This window comes from Sceloporus undulatus, chromosome 3 (genome assembly GCF_019175285.1).
Source record: "Sceloporus undulatus isolate JIND9_A2432 ecotype Alabama chromosome 3, SceUnd_v1.1, whole genome shotgun sequence".
Classification (NCBI taxonomy): Eukaryota; Metazoa; Chordata; class Lepidosauria; order Squamata; family Phrynosomatidae; genus Sceloporus; species Sceloporus undulatus.
The window spans coordinates 83,529,081-83,546,537 of record NC_056524.1 but is presented as its reverse complement, the minus strand read 5'-3'; the positions used below and the strand labels follow the sequence as shown (position 1 = coordinate 83,546,537).

The 17,457-nt window shown below is 47.5% G+C and overlaps 1 protein-coding gene across 1 annotated transcript in view; it reads left to right on the top strand.

Moving 5' to 3' along the window:
- POLA1 (DNA polymerase alpha 1, catalytic subunit) overlaps window positions 1-17,457 on the top strand; it is a 353,950-nt gene that overhangs the window by 205,075 nt on the left and 131,418 nt on the right. Inside the window, 1 exon segment of the mRNA XM_042458289.1 lies at window positions 16,807-16,923. Coding sequence (XP_042314223.1) covers window positions 16,807-16,923 — 117 coding nt within the window.

Sequence of the window (17,457 nt, the reverse complement as noted above, 5' to 3'; positions counted from 1 at the left end):
CCTCCTGCAGAGCCGGTGGTCCCTCGGATTCCAGCTCGCTGTCCAACTCGAGTCAGGGTCCCGGACATCCCTTTGACCTCGGACTCCCTTTGACCTCCCGCCATCGCGGTAGCCGTCGGATGAGGACGAGGCCCCTCCAACCCGCCGTCCCCTCAAGGGATGCATCACCCGGGTCCTTCGTCCCCAACTGATGATGTCCACTCGTTCAGCGAGCACATCATTAAGATGTGTTGAACCCTGGACATCGAGCTTTCCCCTCCTGAGGAGGAGGCTCGCGACCCTGTGGAGCGCTGGGTCCTTGGCCGAGTCCCCACACCACCCTGCATCCCAGTGTTGCCGTCTCTGCAGTCCATTGTTCAGAGGTCATGGGATGAGCCAGTTTCGCTTACCGCGTCCTCTCGGAAGATCGAGATGCTGTACCGGATATCCCCGCCGAGTTGCCCTTGGTTGACCGACCATTCCAAGCAGAACTCAGCGATTGTGGAGGGGGCTCAGCAGACCTTCGTGCCGAAGCAAGCAACTTCCCCGGCGGATCGGGAGGCCAAGAAGATCGATGGCCTTGCTAAGAAGGCCTATTCATCGTCTGCCCTCATCGTCAAGGCCATAAATTATAACGCCTCTATGGGGGCATACATCCAGGCTTTGATGGAGGGGATCTCGCCAATCGTCCCCGACCTCCCAGACGAAGTCCAACGTCGCCTGGTTGAGATCCGCGATGAGGCCCACTCAATCGGGAGCTGGCTCATCACCGCCTCCAGAAACGTGGCTGACTGTGCGGGACAGGCCATGGCGGCATCGATGGCTCTGCGTTGACACGCGTGGCTGAGGGGGTCGGACCTCAACGTCAAATCGGCAATCGAGGACATGCCTCTTGACGGTAGCGGCCTTTTCCACGCCAACACCGATGAGCGTCTGAACTGCAAGTTCAGAATGAAGGCGGCGGCGAAGAAGCACGGGATGTCGTCTGCTTCCATCTCGCCCTTCAGAAGGAGGCACTGTCCATGGCCACTGCAAGGTCAGTCCCAGGGGACCTTCCCGCTACCCCTCACAGTCTTCCTCCTCCTCTGGCCGTCGTAATTTCCCGCCTCGGTACCGCAAGGCTCACCGGCAGGATACCGACCAGGGGAAGAAGAGAGCCTGAAGGGACATAGCGCGCTTCGTCTCCCCGTCTCCCCTCTTCTTTTTGGACATTCTAAGGCCCTTTGCTAACACCTGGGCCTTTGTAACATCGGACTCATGGGTCCTTAACATCGTCCGCAGGGGTTACGCCCTCGAGTTCCAAGAGCTCCCCCCAACCGGAGCCTTCTTGTCCACCCTCCCCTCGGACACCCTTCTCGACGAAGTGCGCACCTTGCTGAAAAAAGGGGCAATTTCCCCTTTGCCGCTGGAACAATGCTCCAGGGCCTTTTTCTCCAGGTACTTTACGGTACCGAAAGCAGATGGGGGCATCAGGCCCATCCTGGACTTGAGACAATTGAACTTGTTCCTTGAATACCGTCGCTTTCGAATGGTAACTTTGGCTTCCATTCTGCCTCTGCTCCACCAGGGCCTGTGGTTCGCAACCATCGACCTGAAGGATGCCTACTTCCATATCGGGATTCGGGAGTCCCACCGGAGATTTCTCGCCTTCGCCGTCGGCTCCACCGCGTTCCACTACAACGTGCTTCCTTTCGGCCTTGCCACGGCACCAAGAGTCTTCACAAAGTGCATGGCACCGGTAGTGGCATACCTTCATCAGAAAGGCTTCATAGTCTTCCCGTACCTGGACGACTGGCTTTTTGCCGCCAAATCCCAGTGAGAGCTGCAGGAGGAAGTCTCATTCGCCTTGCGCCTTTTGGACTCCCTCGGACTGGTCGTCAACCGGGAAAAGTCTCACTTCACACCGACCAGACAGGCCAAGTTCATTGGGGCCATCCTCGACTCCGAAAGATGCTCCACCTTTCTCCCTCCAGACCGTTTCCAGGCGCTGACAGCATCACTCAGGCCTTGCATCCCACACAGAAGGGTGAGGGCCAGGGACGTCCAGGTCGCCCTGGGCCACATGGCCTCGACAACGTTTGTCACGCCGTGGGTGAGGCTTCGCCTTCGACCTCTTCAGTCCTGGTTCCTCTCGGTCTTCTCCCCGATGGAGAACCCCCCCGCCCAAGTGGCTCACGGTACCAAGACCGATAGCCGCTTCCCTGAGATGGTGGCTGGACTGTCGCGACGTGTGCACCGGGATGCCCTTTCATCAGCCTCAGCCCCAACTGACTCTTGACAACCGATGCTTCCCTGGAAGGCTGGGGCGCCCACCTCCTCGACTTGGTCGTCAAGGACGTATGGTCCCCCCAAGACAAGCTTCTCCACATCAGCGCCCTAGAGATGCTGGCTGTCGAGAAGTCGCTGGGGGCTTTCGAGACTGCCATCGCAGGCAAGGTGGTCCTCCTAAGGACAGACAACACCACTGTGATGTATTACATCAACAAACAGGGAGGCACCAGATCCAAGACTCTGCTCGACCTTACTCTCCACATCTGGGACTGGTGCATCCAGAGAAAGGTACTCCTTCAGGCTAGTCACCTTCCCGGAGAGGACAACAAATTGGCAGATCACCTCAGCAGATCCTCATCGGTGTGCCACGAATGGAGGCTCCATCCTGAGACAGTCAGCGACCTGTTTGAGCGGTGGGGAACCTCCCGGATCGACCTCTTCGCGACCACATGGAACAGCCACTGTCCCCAGTTCTGCTCCAGGAAGCGAATGGACGGATCCCTCGGAGACGCGTTCGCCTTCCTTTGGATGGGAGAGCTGCTCTACGCCTTTCCTCCCTTCCCTCTCATCATCAGGGTGGTGTCCAAGATGACAGCGGACCGATCGGATGCGATCCTGATCACGCCGTGGTGGCCGAGACAGCCCTGGTTCGCCCCCCTCCTTCACTTCTCCAAGAGATGCTTCCTCCGCCTCAACTCCCATCCAGATCTGCTGTCGATCCAGGACGGCTGGATTCTGCACCCGGACATCGAGAACTTGCCACTGGTGGCCTGGAGGATACAGCCCTAGCTGCCCTGCCGGATGCGGTAAGGACGGTGATTCTGGCTGCAAGGAAACCTTCCACCCAGCGGTCCTATGCCCTGAAGTGGAGGAGGTTTAGTCTCTTCCTTGACCAGAAGGGCTTGTCTCCTGTTCAAGTTTCCACTCCAGTGGTACTGGAGTTTTTGATGGCACTTTTGGATGAGGGGTTATGCCTCGCATCCATCAAGTGCTATCTGTCTGCCATTTGCTCCAAGTACCAATTCGGGGGGGAGGGCTTCCTTTTTCAGGGATCCCTTGGTGAAGGGGTTCCTTAAGGGGTGTGCCAATTTGCATCTCCCTGTGTCGGTACCGGCACCGGCTTGGAGCTTGGAGGCGGTACTGACTGCACTCCAATCCAAGCCCTTTGAACCAATGGCCACAGTGGACTTGAGACTACTGACTTGGAAAACCGCCTTTCTTGTGGCCATCACCTCTGCCTGCTGTGCGGGTGAACTCTGTGCTTTGCGGAGGGACCAACCCTTCCTGAGGTTTCACAAGGACAAGGTGGTCCTTTGGACAGACATTACTTTCTTGCCTAAGGTTGTGTCTGCTTTCCACATGTGCCAGGACATTATGTTGCCTACCCTCGCTTCCAATCCGACTTCGGATGCGGAGCGAAGCCTGCACTCTCTTGATGTCAGGAGAGCGCTGGCATTTTACCTGGACAGAACTGCTGCCTCCAGTCGGTCCGAGAGACTTTTCCAATGCTACTCGGAACCGAAGAAGGGGTTGCCCGGGTCTGCGCAGAGGTTTTCCAAATGGGTGGCTGGTACCATCCACCTCTGCTATGAACTGCTGGGTAAGCCTCTCCCTGGCAGGGTTCGGTCTCATTCCACAAGTTCAATGTCAGCATCCTCTGCATTCCTGTCGGGCATTCCCTTGGAGGATGTCTGTAAGGCTGCTGTCTGGTCCCAGCCATTGACTTTCATAAAGCACTATAGGCTGGACACCAGAGCCATCCGAGACGCAGCTTTTGGGAGGGCTGTGTTGGTTTCAGGGTTGCATCGATTGCAGTACTGATGGTTTGTGTTGTCAGCATTTGTGTACATAATGCCACTGTTTTACATTCTGTTGAATGTTGATTGCACAGTTCCAATGGGACTGGTCTTGCATGACCTTTGATCCCCTTCTCAGGTTTTGCAATGCTGTTGCTGTGTTGAGTTTTTGTGCATGAACAAAAGACTGACTCTTTTCATGGTTCAAGGTGTTTGTTGTTGCAATAAATATACCTTTGGTTTACCATAGCTTTGGTTTCAGGACACTCCCTCCGCCGCATACCTAAGCTTGTCAGTCTAAACCCATTTGTATGATTCGCAGAGACCACGAAGAAGAAGGACAGGTTGCTTATCTGTAACAGTATTTCTTCGAGTGGTCATCTGCGAATACATACAAATCCCACCCGTCCGTCCCCTCAGTGTCCTGCTCTGATTGGCTCTTTCCATCGCCTGCTTTGCGGAAAAATTGCGGAACTGGGGAAAAGAGCGAGAAGGCAGGGGCCTTATAACGGGTGGGCGGAGTTACCGCCAAAAAAGTTTCTAAATGTTGCAAAGTTGACTTTGCCCAGTGATTCCAGTAGGTTCCGAGCAGCACTGCGCAGGCGCAGTAAAACCCATTTGTATGTATTCGCAGATGACCACTCGAAGAAATACTGTTACAGATAAGCAACCTGTCCATCTCTTGCAGAGCATATTCATGTGATTCCACTGGTGAGAAATATAGACAGGTATTGTTTTTTACCCTCCATTTTCCTAATACAGTGTTACCCCGGGTTACGAAAATAATTCGTTCCGCCGCCGCTTTCGTAACCCGAAAGGCTTTCGCAAGCCAAAACCCCATAGGCGCTAATGGGGAAAAGCCACGATTTGGTGCGAAAAAGCGCCGAAAAGCACCAAAATTTCTTTCGTAACCCGAAATAACCTTCGTAACCCGGAACAGTTTTTTTCAATTGGATTTTTTCGTAACCCGGAAATTTCGTAAGGCGGCGCATTCGTATCCCGGGGTAACACTGTATCTGAAATTTTTTCACTCCATCACAATCTATGGCACTTCAAGTTTTTGTGATGTCCAAATGGAAGAATGTTTAATGTCTCTGCAGTTTTGTAAGTTCATATCCACACTTGCTCAAAAATTATGCCTTTCATCCAACAGACCATACTCTTTTCCTGCCCTGTGTGCTTGGATGATTTTTGGGATATCAGCTTAATTTTTCCAACCAATGCAAAAACATGATGGAAGAAAAAGAAGGCAGTATTATAATAGTGGGGCAGCCAGTATATAAAAGCCAGAGATACTCCCCACAAAAGAAGAAATGCTGGTACAGAGCCCACAGATGGCAGCATTCAGCAGTCCTTCAAGAGAGCTCCCTTAGGAAAAAAAAGGAGCGAGGTGCTGTGCCAGCATAGTGAATAATTAGGTTAAAACCGAGAAGTACAGGGCAAACAGGATTATATGGCAAAATGCAGTTCCAGTGCAATGAAAAATTGAGGCTAAAATGAAGAAGAGTGTTATAAGGTTCCATGCTGGTATTGTGAAATAGCCTCCTTGAAGGGCATCACCCACGTGGACATCTGACCAGTGCAAGTGGAAGGCTACCAGAGATTTTCAGGGGAAAACAGCAGTCCTTTTCCTCTCTCTCTCTCTCTCTCTCGTTGCCAGCAACAGAGCACTACTTCCACCTTTGCAGCCAGAGAAGTAGGATTTTAAAGAAATAGGAAGAAGGCTTGAGTGTCTAGCCTAGATGAGTGGGTGCTTTGGAGGCTCTCTCAGAATGTTGGAGCATGGCTGGTGGAAATTGGCTCACACATCATTCCCAGTTTTGGTGAAAAATCAGCTTCAAAATCAGCCAGGCTGTCCAGTATGAATGGAGAGTGAGTATTCTGAAGGGTGTACTTAATACCCTGTTGTCTTTAGTTGGGAGAAAACGTGCACGCACGCATGCACACACACGAACCTGACAGAATAAACACCTGTTTCCTGAATCCATCCAAACCTCCATCTTCTTCCACTGATCTTACATTTTCAAATTCATGTATCCTTACTCTTATTCTTTCAATAATATTTCACAACCACTTGTTACTAGTTTAGGCATACACACTACTCTTTATGGAATGGGTTTTTGCAGCACTTTTGAAACTAACTGTTCAAAAGAAGTTGTAGAAGGAGCTTTTGTATACTTGGTCTACTTCCTCTGATTCTTCATTCATCTAAGGGAGTAGACCAAGCCTATGAAAGCTCATGCTATGCCTTCTTTCACGCATTTAGTCTCAAAGATGCTGCAAGATCCCTTTGTATACTGATATTCCAGACTAACACGCTATGTCCCTAAACACTACTCTGTTCTTCATATTTTGGTTACTTTGCCTCAGTGAGGACAGAGCGAGGGACCATATCACATCACCCTTGTCTGGGTAGTGACAGGACATAACCCAATGTTGGATCTCTCCTTCTTCTGCATAAAAGAATGGACTTTCACAAGTAATACCCAGTGTGCCATTCCACAGAAGTCTTGGCATACCTTCCCTAAGCCTGTAGGATATAGGTCATACCCATTATATTTTACTTAATTTTGTTTAAAAGTTGATTTCAGATGAATTTTGTTATTTTTTTACTCTAAAATAGTTATAGTTAGATTAGCAAATTGTGAGTACTTTTTATTAACCAGATATCTCTTCTAATGATAAAGTGTATACTTTTATTCCTTCGTTAATGAAATGTTTACACTTTCTATGTATTTTCAAAAGTTTCAATACCATAGTCTTGTTTAAACATTATTTGCATTTTCTGTACCAATCCAGGAGCAAAACATATTTTTTTCAAACTGAATTGCAAAATTCTTTGGTAATGGTAGTTATAATCAAGAAAGTAAAATATTGGCTTTGTATGCTTCTCAGATACAATAGATATTAATCATAGAGGGGTTAACAGTAATGCACTTCAAAACATTCATTTGAAGCAGTGCATATGTTGAGTTTGATAAGTTTTATTTAAAGCAAATCAAGTCCAGAAGCTTAATTATAAAATCAAAATAAGAAGCATAAAGGCCTACATATTTCTGATATGGTGTGTTGTTTTTCAAAAATAGCACTTATCACAGATTTATCTACATGTTCAATTTCCATACATAATAACACCAGTTATTGTTATCGTTATAAAAAGAGATTAACTGATAGGAAGTACAAATAAACGCAAATAAGAACTGAATGAAGAGGTGACAAAGAAGGAAAGACCACTTCAGTGTTAATTATAATTGCTATGAAGTCAGGACAAATTACATTATTTTCCACATGAACTGAAGGGATACCTGGTATCTATATGAATTATATAGTTTGCTTTATCTGTATGTGACTTATCTTCTCTCACTGCCTGTGTTTTAACACCCTGTGATAAGTGATGAAGTTATACTTTATGTACAATACAATGTTTCTTCAGCATACATCTACTAATTAGAAGGAAATGTGTCAAAGTAACAATTTAAGTTTATTATAATGTTCATAAGTGAAAGACAGAAAGCAAGGAAAACTGTTTTCTGACATCATCAGCTATTACAGGCCTTGCATTTGGGAAATCAACATTATTAAATATATGATACTTAGTTATTCTGCAAGCAAGGTTGAGCATATGATTTCAGCCTTTAATGTTTTGAGTTTTTAAAAATCTCAAAACATTTAAAAAGAAACCCTAAATTCTCTATTTCAAAAATAAAAAATGACTACCTTACAGTTTTATTAAAGTTAGGAGTTGCATTTGAAAGATGCACAAAAAGAAAACTTAGAAAACAATCATTGGAAAAATTAATGTGATTATTACCATGGTACCATTATCATACTATGATGAAGAAACCAGCTTTCTGGGTCATTTCTATATGAGAGAAGAGGGCTTCAAGCAAAAAATAGCCAACAATTAAGGGATGAATTTACAATTCTCTTTTTATTCTCACTGCAAGTGGTATTTATACCAGGCTACACAGTCATGAACACCTACAAGATCCCTTGTTTGTAAAGTACCTAATTATTTTCTCAGAAATCTGGATCCTCTAGTTCTGGATGGGCAGAACTTTTTGTGCCCCCCCCCAAAGGTCAAAAATATTTTTTTTGCTCCTGAATGCCCTCAAATTGCACTGTACGGGGTGTGGGGTATTTCCACCACGTCGGGAGGCCCCCTCTATCCACCACAGGTCAAAAGTCACAAAATGTTTCAAAATGTCCATTTCATGGTGAGGAAAGCATTTCCACCAAATTTTGTCTGCTGGGCCAATCTCGGTCCAGAAGAGACCTTTTTTGAAACCCAAAGCATGATGAAAATCCCCCCATTTCCTTTAGAGGAGCTCTGGGGTGCTGCTTTTTTTTCTTTCTTTTTTTCTTTTTTGGTGGAAGGAGAACTCTTGGGGAGCTAATGTGGCATCATGACGTTCCACAGTCGCCCCCCCCCCCCCCATTAGATTCCCTTTCAGCAAATGAGATTCCAATTTTCCTTTAATCTTTGGAAACTTCTCAGAATTAACTTTATAAAAGCCAACATTTTTCTCTTACCATTACACCCTGTGGGGACAGTTTGTATATTTTTGAATAGGAAGACTTAACCATCTGTTTCTATCCATAATTCAATGGGATTAGACAATAGTGCAAATAGCACATTACACAAATAGCACAGAGACACAGTTAGTTATTTGACATGGAGAAAAATATTCAAGTGGCCCACATTTTGTTTCATGGACAGTCATCAGGCATCCTCACTGGGGGATACATCCCTTTACTGATGAGGATAAAGGATATTTCTTCTTCGTGGTCTCTGTGAATCATACAAATGGGTTGTACTGTGCCTGTGCAGTGCTGCTCGGAAAACTTCTGGAATCACTGGGCAAAGTTAACTTTGCAACTTTTTGGCAGTAGCCCCGCCCATCACTTATAAGTCCCCTGCCTTCTTGCTCTTTCCCCAGTTCCTTTTTTCCGCTGCGTTAGCTGCTTAGAAACTTTGCTGCTGGAATCCGCTTGTTTGTCTCTCAAAAATCTCGGCTTGCTTGACCATTCTTGATCTGACACACACACACACACACACACACACCGTGTGTTGTTGACCAATCTGTATGTTCTTACAACTTCGATTTGGAATTTGATTCGGCTTACGATGTCTCCGGTTCCGTTCAAGAAGTGCTACATGTGTGGTGGTAAGATCCCCAGACAGGATCTCCACTCTTGTTGCCTTCTCTGTCTCTGACTCCCCAGGCAAGGAAAATTCACGACTCTCGCCTTAAGGCTGCCTTGTACCAACAGGCTCTCTTGCCTCCGTCAGCCTCCCATTCCGCTTCTGCACCTGCTGCTTCAGAGTCGGTACCTACGGCTGTTGTTTCTGTGGCCCAGAGCTCCTCCACTGAGCCAAATGCCACTGCCTTTTGTGTCCCTGAAAGGGATGTCAAGTCCAAAGGAGCACGCCAGACGAAGTCCACATCTAAGTCCTCCAAAAAGGACAAGACTAAGCACAAGGACAAGCTCCAAGAAGGATTTGGCCAATGATAAGGATGCAAGGTCCCTAAGGGAATCGAGCTCTAAATCCTCCTTGAAAAAGAGGCCCTTGGATTCAGGAGAAGGTTCTCCTCCTGGCTCTTCTCACTCCAAGTAAGCTTGAACCAAGACTCCTAATGGCACTTGGTCGTCCTCTAAAGAGCATGCCGCTTCTTCGGTACCCAGATGGGACTCGATACCAGTTGAACTCGAATCTCTCCAGACCCATCGGACACCAGTGTCGGCTTCAGTTTCCTCTCCGCCTGCTACATCAAGTCTCTAAGAAGAAGCCAATGCTGCCATTCTGCTAGCCATGTCACCTCATAGAGGCTCTTCTCAAAGACGGCGGTCTCCCATACCGGTTCCTCAGGTTCAAGTCCATCATGCAGATATTCACTAGCCTCCGCGTTTCGTTCAGCAGGAGGACTCTGATTTCTTCTATGACAGTGAGACAGACATATATTACATCTCTCTCAGTCACAATGTCATCCGTCATCACTTGGGCCAGAAATCCACTGTCCCACCAACGCCAAAATCTACTTTACCACCAATGGCAAAATCTACTCTGCTATCAACGGTTTCGGTACCGTCTGCTGCCTTGGTACCGAGATCTCATTCTACTGTGGCCGCTACTACCCAGACGTCTTCTCAAGCCGTGATGACTGTTGATGTCTCGGATTCAGACTGTGATGAGTTTGAGCATGGAGACCCTCATGCATCACACGTTGACTCGGGCTCCTCGGATGAGGCCACCCCACATTCTCTTCAGGAGCTGTTCAAACCAGGTGCTTCATCTCCCACCGATGACGTCTGTACCTTTGCAGAGCACATAATTAAGATGGGAAACGCGTTGGACCTGCAGATCACCCACACAGAAGATGACGCCACCGACCCTATTGAGAGGTGGGTCCACGACAAGGTCCCGATGCCAGCTAACATCCTTTTGCTACCTTTGTTGGAAAGGATAACCAAATGCTCCTGTGATGCACCAGCTTCTGTGGCACCCACAACCAGGAAGACTGAATCTTTGTATAGGATTTCTCCGTTCCAATCTCTGCCATTGTTGAAGGGTCTCAGCAGTCCTTCACACCGAAGACGCCCACGTTGCCCGCTGACCGGGAGGTGAAAAAAGTTGGTGAAGAAAACCCACGCCTCCTCTGTTCTTGGACTCAAAGTCGCAAATTACAATGCCTGTATGGGAGCATACATACAGTGCTTGATGGAAATAATCTCTCCTATTATTCCGGACATCCCAGATGAACGTCGGGGCATACTGATGGAGATCAGGGATTAGGCTCATTCTATTGGGAGCTGGCTGATAACCTCAGCCCGACACTCCACTGATTGCTCAGCCAAGTGTATGGCGGCTGCCATTGCCTTGAGGAGACACACTTGGCCCCATTCTTTGGACTTGAACCCGAATTCAAAGGCCATCATTGAGGACATGCCGTTCAATGATGCAGGCCTCTTCAATAGCGAGACTGATGAGCGCCTCAACTTCAAGTACCGTATGAAGGCAACACAATATATCCACCCCTTCTTAACCCTCTTTTCGGAAGCGTTTTGGAGCTCAGCGTCAGTGTTATAGCCAGGGCCAGAGGCCTTTCCAACCAGACTGCCCATACCAGCAACGGAAGCACCAGAGGCAGCGCTACCCGTCCCAGTCCTCTTCTTCTGGCCACCGCCAGCCCCCTGCCCAGTACCAGAAGAACTACTGCATACAGAATACTGACCAGGGCAAGAAGAGATCCTGAAGGGTTGCTGCATGCTCCGTCATCACCTCCAGCTCCTCCTTCCGTCACATTTTGAGGCCCTTCTCTGACATCTGGACCACTGTGACTTTGACTCTTGAGTCCTTGACATCATCTGTAGGGGTTATGCCCTTGAGTTCGAAGAGCTCCCTCCAACTGGTGCTGTTGTTTCCATGCATACTCCACACACACACTCAGCAGTCCTTCCCCTCAGACACCATTCTCAACGAAGTACGCACTCTTTTGACAAAGGGCGCAATCTCACCAGTGGACCCTTCACAAGCCCCCAGATGTTTCTTCTCTAGATATTTTACGGTCTGCAAGACCGATGGCAGCCTTAGGCCCATCTTAGATCTGCGACTCCTTAACTCCTATTTGGCCTATCGTCAATTCCACATGGTAACTCTTGCCTCTATTTTGCCCTTATTACACCAGGGCCTGTGGTTTGTGACGATCGACCTGAAGGACGCATACTTCCACGTGGGGATTCAAGAGAGTCACTGGAGGTTCCTGCCCTTTGCCGTCGGTCCTGACATGTATCAATACAATGTCCTTCCCTTCAGCCTCTCCACAGCTCCGAGAGTCTTCACCAAGTGCATGGCTCCAGTGGTGGCTTACATTCACCAACAAGGCTCCAGAGCCTTCCCGTACCTGGACGACTGGTTCCTCGCGGCCCCCTCCGAGGATGAATTACGGAGAAACGTTGACTTTGCCTTGTCACTCCTCTCGTCCCTCAGGCTTGTGGTGAACTTGGAGAAGTTACATCTCACCCCAGTCAAACAGATCAGGTTTATCGGTACCGTCCTCGATTCTGAAGGCTGCATCGCCTATCTCACTCAGGACTGTTTCCAGTCATTTTGCGCCGTGGTCAGGACTTGTCTCGCCCACAGGTGAGTGAGGGCCAGCGATGTCCAGATAGCCCTGGGACACATGGCTCCATGATGTTCAGGACTCCGTGGGCAAGTCTGCAGTTTCAGCCCCTCCAGTCATGGTTCCTGTCGGCCTTCAGTGCAATGACGGACTCCACGTCCAAGTGGATCTCGGTCCCGAGACCAGTTTCCTGCTTGCTCTGCTGGTGGCTCGACTCCCAGAATGTTTGCGTCGGCCTGCCCTTTTCGCCTCCTCAACATCAAGTCACCCTGACCACAGATGCTTCCATGGAAGGTTGGGGAGCCCACACATCAGGCCTCTTCATCAAAGACAAGTGGTCTTTGGATGAACAAGCTCTCTACATCAATGCCCTTGAGATGCTTGCAGTGGAAAAGGCCTTGAGAGCTTTCGAGATGAACCTTTCCAACAAGGTAGTACTCCTCACAGACAATACCACAGTTATGTACTACCTCAACAAACAAGGAGGCACCAGGTCACAGACCCTGCTTTACATCATGCTCCACATCTGTGAATGGTGCATCCTGGGAGGGATTCTGCTCCAGGCAATCCACTTGCCTGGAGAAGAGAATGACTTGGCTCAGCAGGTCTTCCACCGTTTGCCACGAGTGGAGTCTCCATCCTGAGATGGTCAATAACTTCTTCAGTCAGTGGGGTACCCCAGAGATCAACCTCTTTGCGACCGCTCTCAACAGCCACTGTCCCCAGTTCTGTTCCCGAGCGCACAACAACAACTCCCTCGGAGACATATTCATCTTCGCCTGGTCAGGAGAGATGTTTTATGCCTTCCCTCCATTTCCACTGATCACCAGGGTAGTGTCCAAGACGACGCGAGACCACTCAGATGCCATTTTGATCATGCCTCGGTGGCCAAGACAACCATGGTTTCCGTCCCTCCTCCACCTCTCTCAGAAAGACTGTCTCTGGCTCAAGTTCTGTCCATATCTCCTCACTCTCCAGGATGGCCAGGTCTGACATCTGGACATCAAGAACCTATTGATGGTGGTGTGGAGGCTCTGTCCGTAGACTCGCTACCTCCCTCGGTACAGACAGTGATCTTTGCTGCCCAGAAGCCGGCCACCAAAAAAATCCTACGCTTCCAAATGGAAGAAATAGGTTGGTTTTCTCTCTGTGAGAGACCTCTCTCCATCCCGAGTGTCGACACCGGTGGTGTTGGAGTTCCTGATGACACTTTTGGATATGGGGCCGTGCCTCACCTCCATCAAGTGTTATCTTTCTGCCATCTGTTCTCATTTCCAGTTTGATGGCAAACCTTTTTTCAGGGACCCTCTGGTGAAGAGTTTCATGAAGGGTTGGAACAACCTCCATCCTCCGGTCTCGGTACCAACACCTGTTTGGAGTTTGGACGCTGTGCTGTCTTGTTTGCAGTCCAAGCCTTTCAAGCCCATGACCACAGCTGACTTGAGGCTGTTGACCTGGAAGACAGCCTTTCTTGTGGCCATCACTTCTGTTCGCCGTGCCAGCGAATTCTGCACAGGGATCAGCCTTTTCTTCGGTTCCATAAAGATAAGGGTGTCCTCCATACTGACATTACTTTTCTGCCTAAGGTGATGTCATCCTTTCACATGTGTCAGGACATTGTTTTACTGACCCTGCCCTTGAACCCAACCACCGACACTGAACGCCACTTGCACACCTTGGACTTTCGGAGGGCTTTGGCCTTCTATTTGGACAGAATTCCGGGTTCGAGCCATTCCGAGAGACTGTTCCAGTTCTATTCGGACCCGAAAAAGGGACTGCCTGTTATGGCACAGAGACTTTCCAAATGGGTGGCTACCATCCACCTCTGCTATGAACTGTCGGGCAGACCTCTCCCGGTCAGGGTTCAGTCCCATGCAACTAGGGCGGTAGCGACAACCTCCGCTTTTTTGACCAGAGTCCCCTTGGAGGATGTCTGTAAAGCTGCTGTTTGGTCCCATCCCTTGACTTTCATAAAACATTATAGGCTGGATACCAGGGCCAAATGGGACACAGCTTTTGGGAGGGCACTGTTGGTTTCAGGTTTACATTGATTTTTGCACTACATTTCCTTTGTTTACAAGTTGACATGGTTTACATAGGTCCTTCATAACCTAATATATTGAAAAATGTGCCTTATGACTTCAACATGTTTCATAGTATGATCCTGTTGTTCTTGATGACTTAAAGTACTATTTCTTGAAGTACTAAACACTGCAAACGCTGTGTGGTTTAGTAAACACAGCTTTATTTGAACCTAACTTTGGTGTCATGACACTCCCTCCACCACTGACCTAAGCTGGTCAGTCTAATCCATTTGTATGATTCGCAGAGACCATGAAGAAGAAGGACAGGTTGCTCACCTGTAACGGTATTTTTTTGAGTGGTCATCTGCGAATACATACAAATCCCGCCCGTCCTCCCCTCAGTGTCTTTCTCTACATTGGCTCATTCTCATGTTGCTTACGCAGTGTAAATTTCGGAACTGGGGAAAGAGCAGGAAGGCAGGGGACTTATAAGGGATGGGCGGAGCTACCGCCAAAAAAGTTGCAAAGTTAACTTTGCCCAGTGATTCCAGAAGTTTTCCAAGCAGCACTGCACAGGCACAGTACAACCCATTTTTATGTATTTGGAGATAACCACTCGAAGAAATACTGTAACAGGTGAGCAACCTCTCCATATTGATCCACTAGTTTAACTGCTTACCAAGGTAGTGGTCAAGGTGAGACAAAACATAGTGGCCTCATCAGCCAAGTTTCAGTCAAGTTTTTCACCCAGATGTAGTTTCCTTAAGTTGGCATCCTAGAGAATATGCCAGAGCAGTCTTGTTCAAGAGAGATTGTTGACATTCCAAAAGATCTTGTACAACTCACTCATATGGCAATAAGTGATTGAGTTTTACAAAGTATTCATATTCCCTTCAGACTGAATCTAGCTTGTCATCTAGAATTTCCTCTTTCTCTTGAAATAGAAGAGTTCAAAGTTTTTGTGGGTATTTCGGGCTATGTGGCTATGTTCTAGAAGAGTTTCTTCCTGATGTTTCGCCAGCATCTGTGGCTGGCATCTTCAGAAAATGCTTGTCTGGAAAAAGTTGGGTATATATATATATATATACTGTGTGAGCCTGGGAATGCAGGAGTGATTTGCATGTGTATTGTTCTGTTGCTGATGGCTGGCCTCAGGTTGGGAGGCTAATGCAAAAGAGGATTAGTGTCTACTAATTGGTGATCATTATCTGCTGGGAAAGCCCCTGACTCTGAGTGGTTTCCAATTTGCATTTGCTGAGTCCTCCTTTTGCTATTCTTCAAGACTGGTCGCCAAATTTTGTTCACTTTAAGGGAGTGAACAAAAAGAGTCACAGACAGAATAGGCAAAGTGGTGAGGAAGCACAACCTTCAAATGATTTACAAACCGATGAAGAAAATCCAGCAAATGCTTCGCTCAGCCAAGGACCAGAGAGACCCTCTCACAGCCGCAGGAGTTTACCGCATACCATGTAGCTGCGGACAAGTCTACATAGGGACCACCAAACGCAGTGTGCAAACAAGAATCAAGGAACACGAGAGACACTGCAGGCTGGGCCAGCCAGAAAAATCAGGAGTAGCAGAACATGCCACAAACCATCCTGGGCATAAAATACTGTTTGAAAACACTGAAATTCTGGACCATGCCAGTCACTACCATGTCAGGATGCACAGGGAAGCCATTAAAATCCACAAACATCTGGATCATTTCAACTGGAAAGAAGAAACTCTTAAAGTGAACAAAAGTTGGCTACCAGTCCTGAGGAATAGCAAAATAAAGACTCAGTGTGTATGTGTGTGTGTGTGTGTGTGTGTGTGTGTGTGTGTGTATATATATATATATATGTATGTATGTATATGTGTATTGTATATGTATATGTGTGTGTGTATACACACACACACACACACACCCAACTTTTTCCAGGCAAGTATTATCTGAAGATGCCAGCCACAGATGCTGGCGAAATGTCAGGAAGAAACTCTTCTAGAACATGGCCACATAGCCTGAAAAACCCACAAAAAACTATGGATGCCGGCCATGAAAGCCTTCGACTAGTTTCCTAATGGTATACTTAGCGCTGATTTTGGCTAACTTGGGGGACTTGGTTTATGCATCATAGCATGAGGCACTTCATGAAAAGTCAATGACATACTTACCCTAATATCACCAGTTCCTCAAGGTAGTGTATCAGTATTTTTATCATAGTTGCAAATGTCCTTGAGCCTCTTGAAACCCCGTATTAGCCAATAGGGTGCATAAACCCACGAGTATGCTGACACTCGCATGCGCACCTCACCACCTATTTACTAATATGGCTTGAGCATCTGTGTTTTTCCCCATTTGCATTGAGGGGAGGGTGAAACCGAACCTCCACAAATGAGAAAAGCCCAGTATGTGTGTGTAACATTACACATATGGCATTCATTAACATCCTGTTTATTATCTTTCAGCATTCACATTATGTCACAATTGTTCTGGTATCCTGCATCTAATGCTATTCATCGATTTCTGCAGTAAAATTGCTATGTCATAGATAGTGCAGCAATCATATGATTTTGAATGAAGATAAGTGTGTAAATCTGATTTTTAATCATTTTTACTATTTCCCTTTTTAGAGTTGGCTGAGATGTGAAGAGCAGACATGCCAATATCGTATGCATAGACTCCCCCTGCGTTTTTCCCGGAATGGTCCTTTGTGTCCTGTCTGTAGGAAGGCAATTGTGAAACGAGAGGTAAGAATGAAGGACAACTAGTGTTTTTTATTCACTGTCAAAATTGGAGAGTGATACGTACTTGACGGTGCTTTAATTTGAAGCAGCAGTGGACAGGCTTGAGAGCCTGCCATGCCACGCTGCCCCATATTCAGCTGCTCTCAAGGAGCTCACTGAAATTTCATGGTCACCATTTTGGGCAACCAGAAATCACAATGCAGTACTTCCAAATGGTTTTGTTTCAAGGAGAAGAGCTCCATTCAAGACCAACATTTCTGAAGTCTTATCATTTCATTTAACTCACTTTTTTGTGGGGAAATGTCAGGGTCTGCAAGGACATTTTGGAGTGCTGGGGGCTTGGTGAATCTGAAAATCTGCATGTTTCCTTGCTTGCTTGACCTCTGTTTCAAGACCATCATACCATGATACCTTTATCACTGTTTGTCTATACTAACTGCTGCCCCTATGCAAATATCCTTCCCAAATAATATATTCAACCACACACACACACACACACACACACACACAGAGAGAGAGAGAGAGAGATACAGGAGA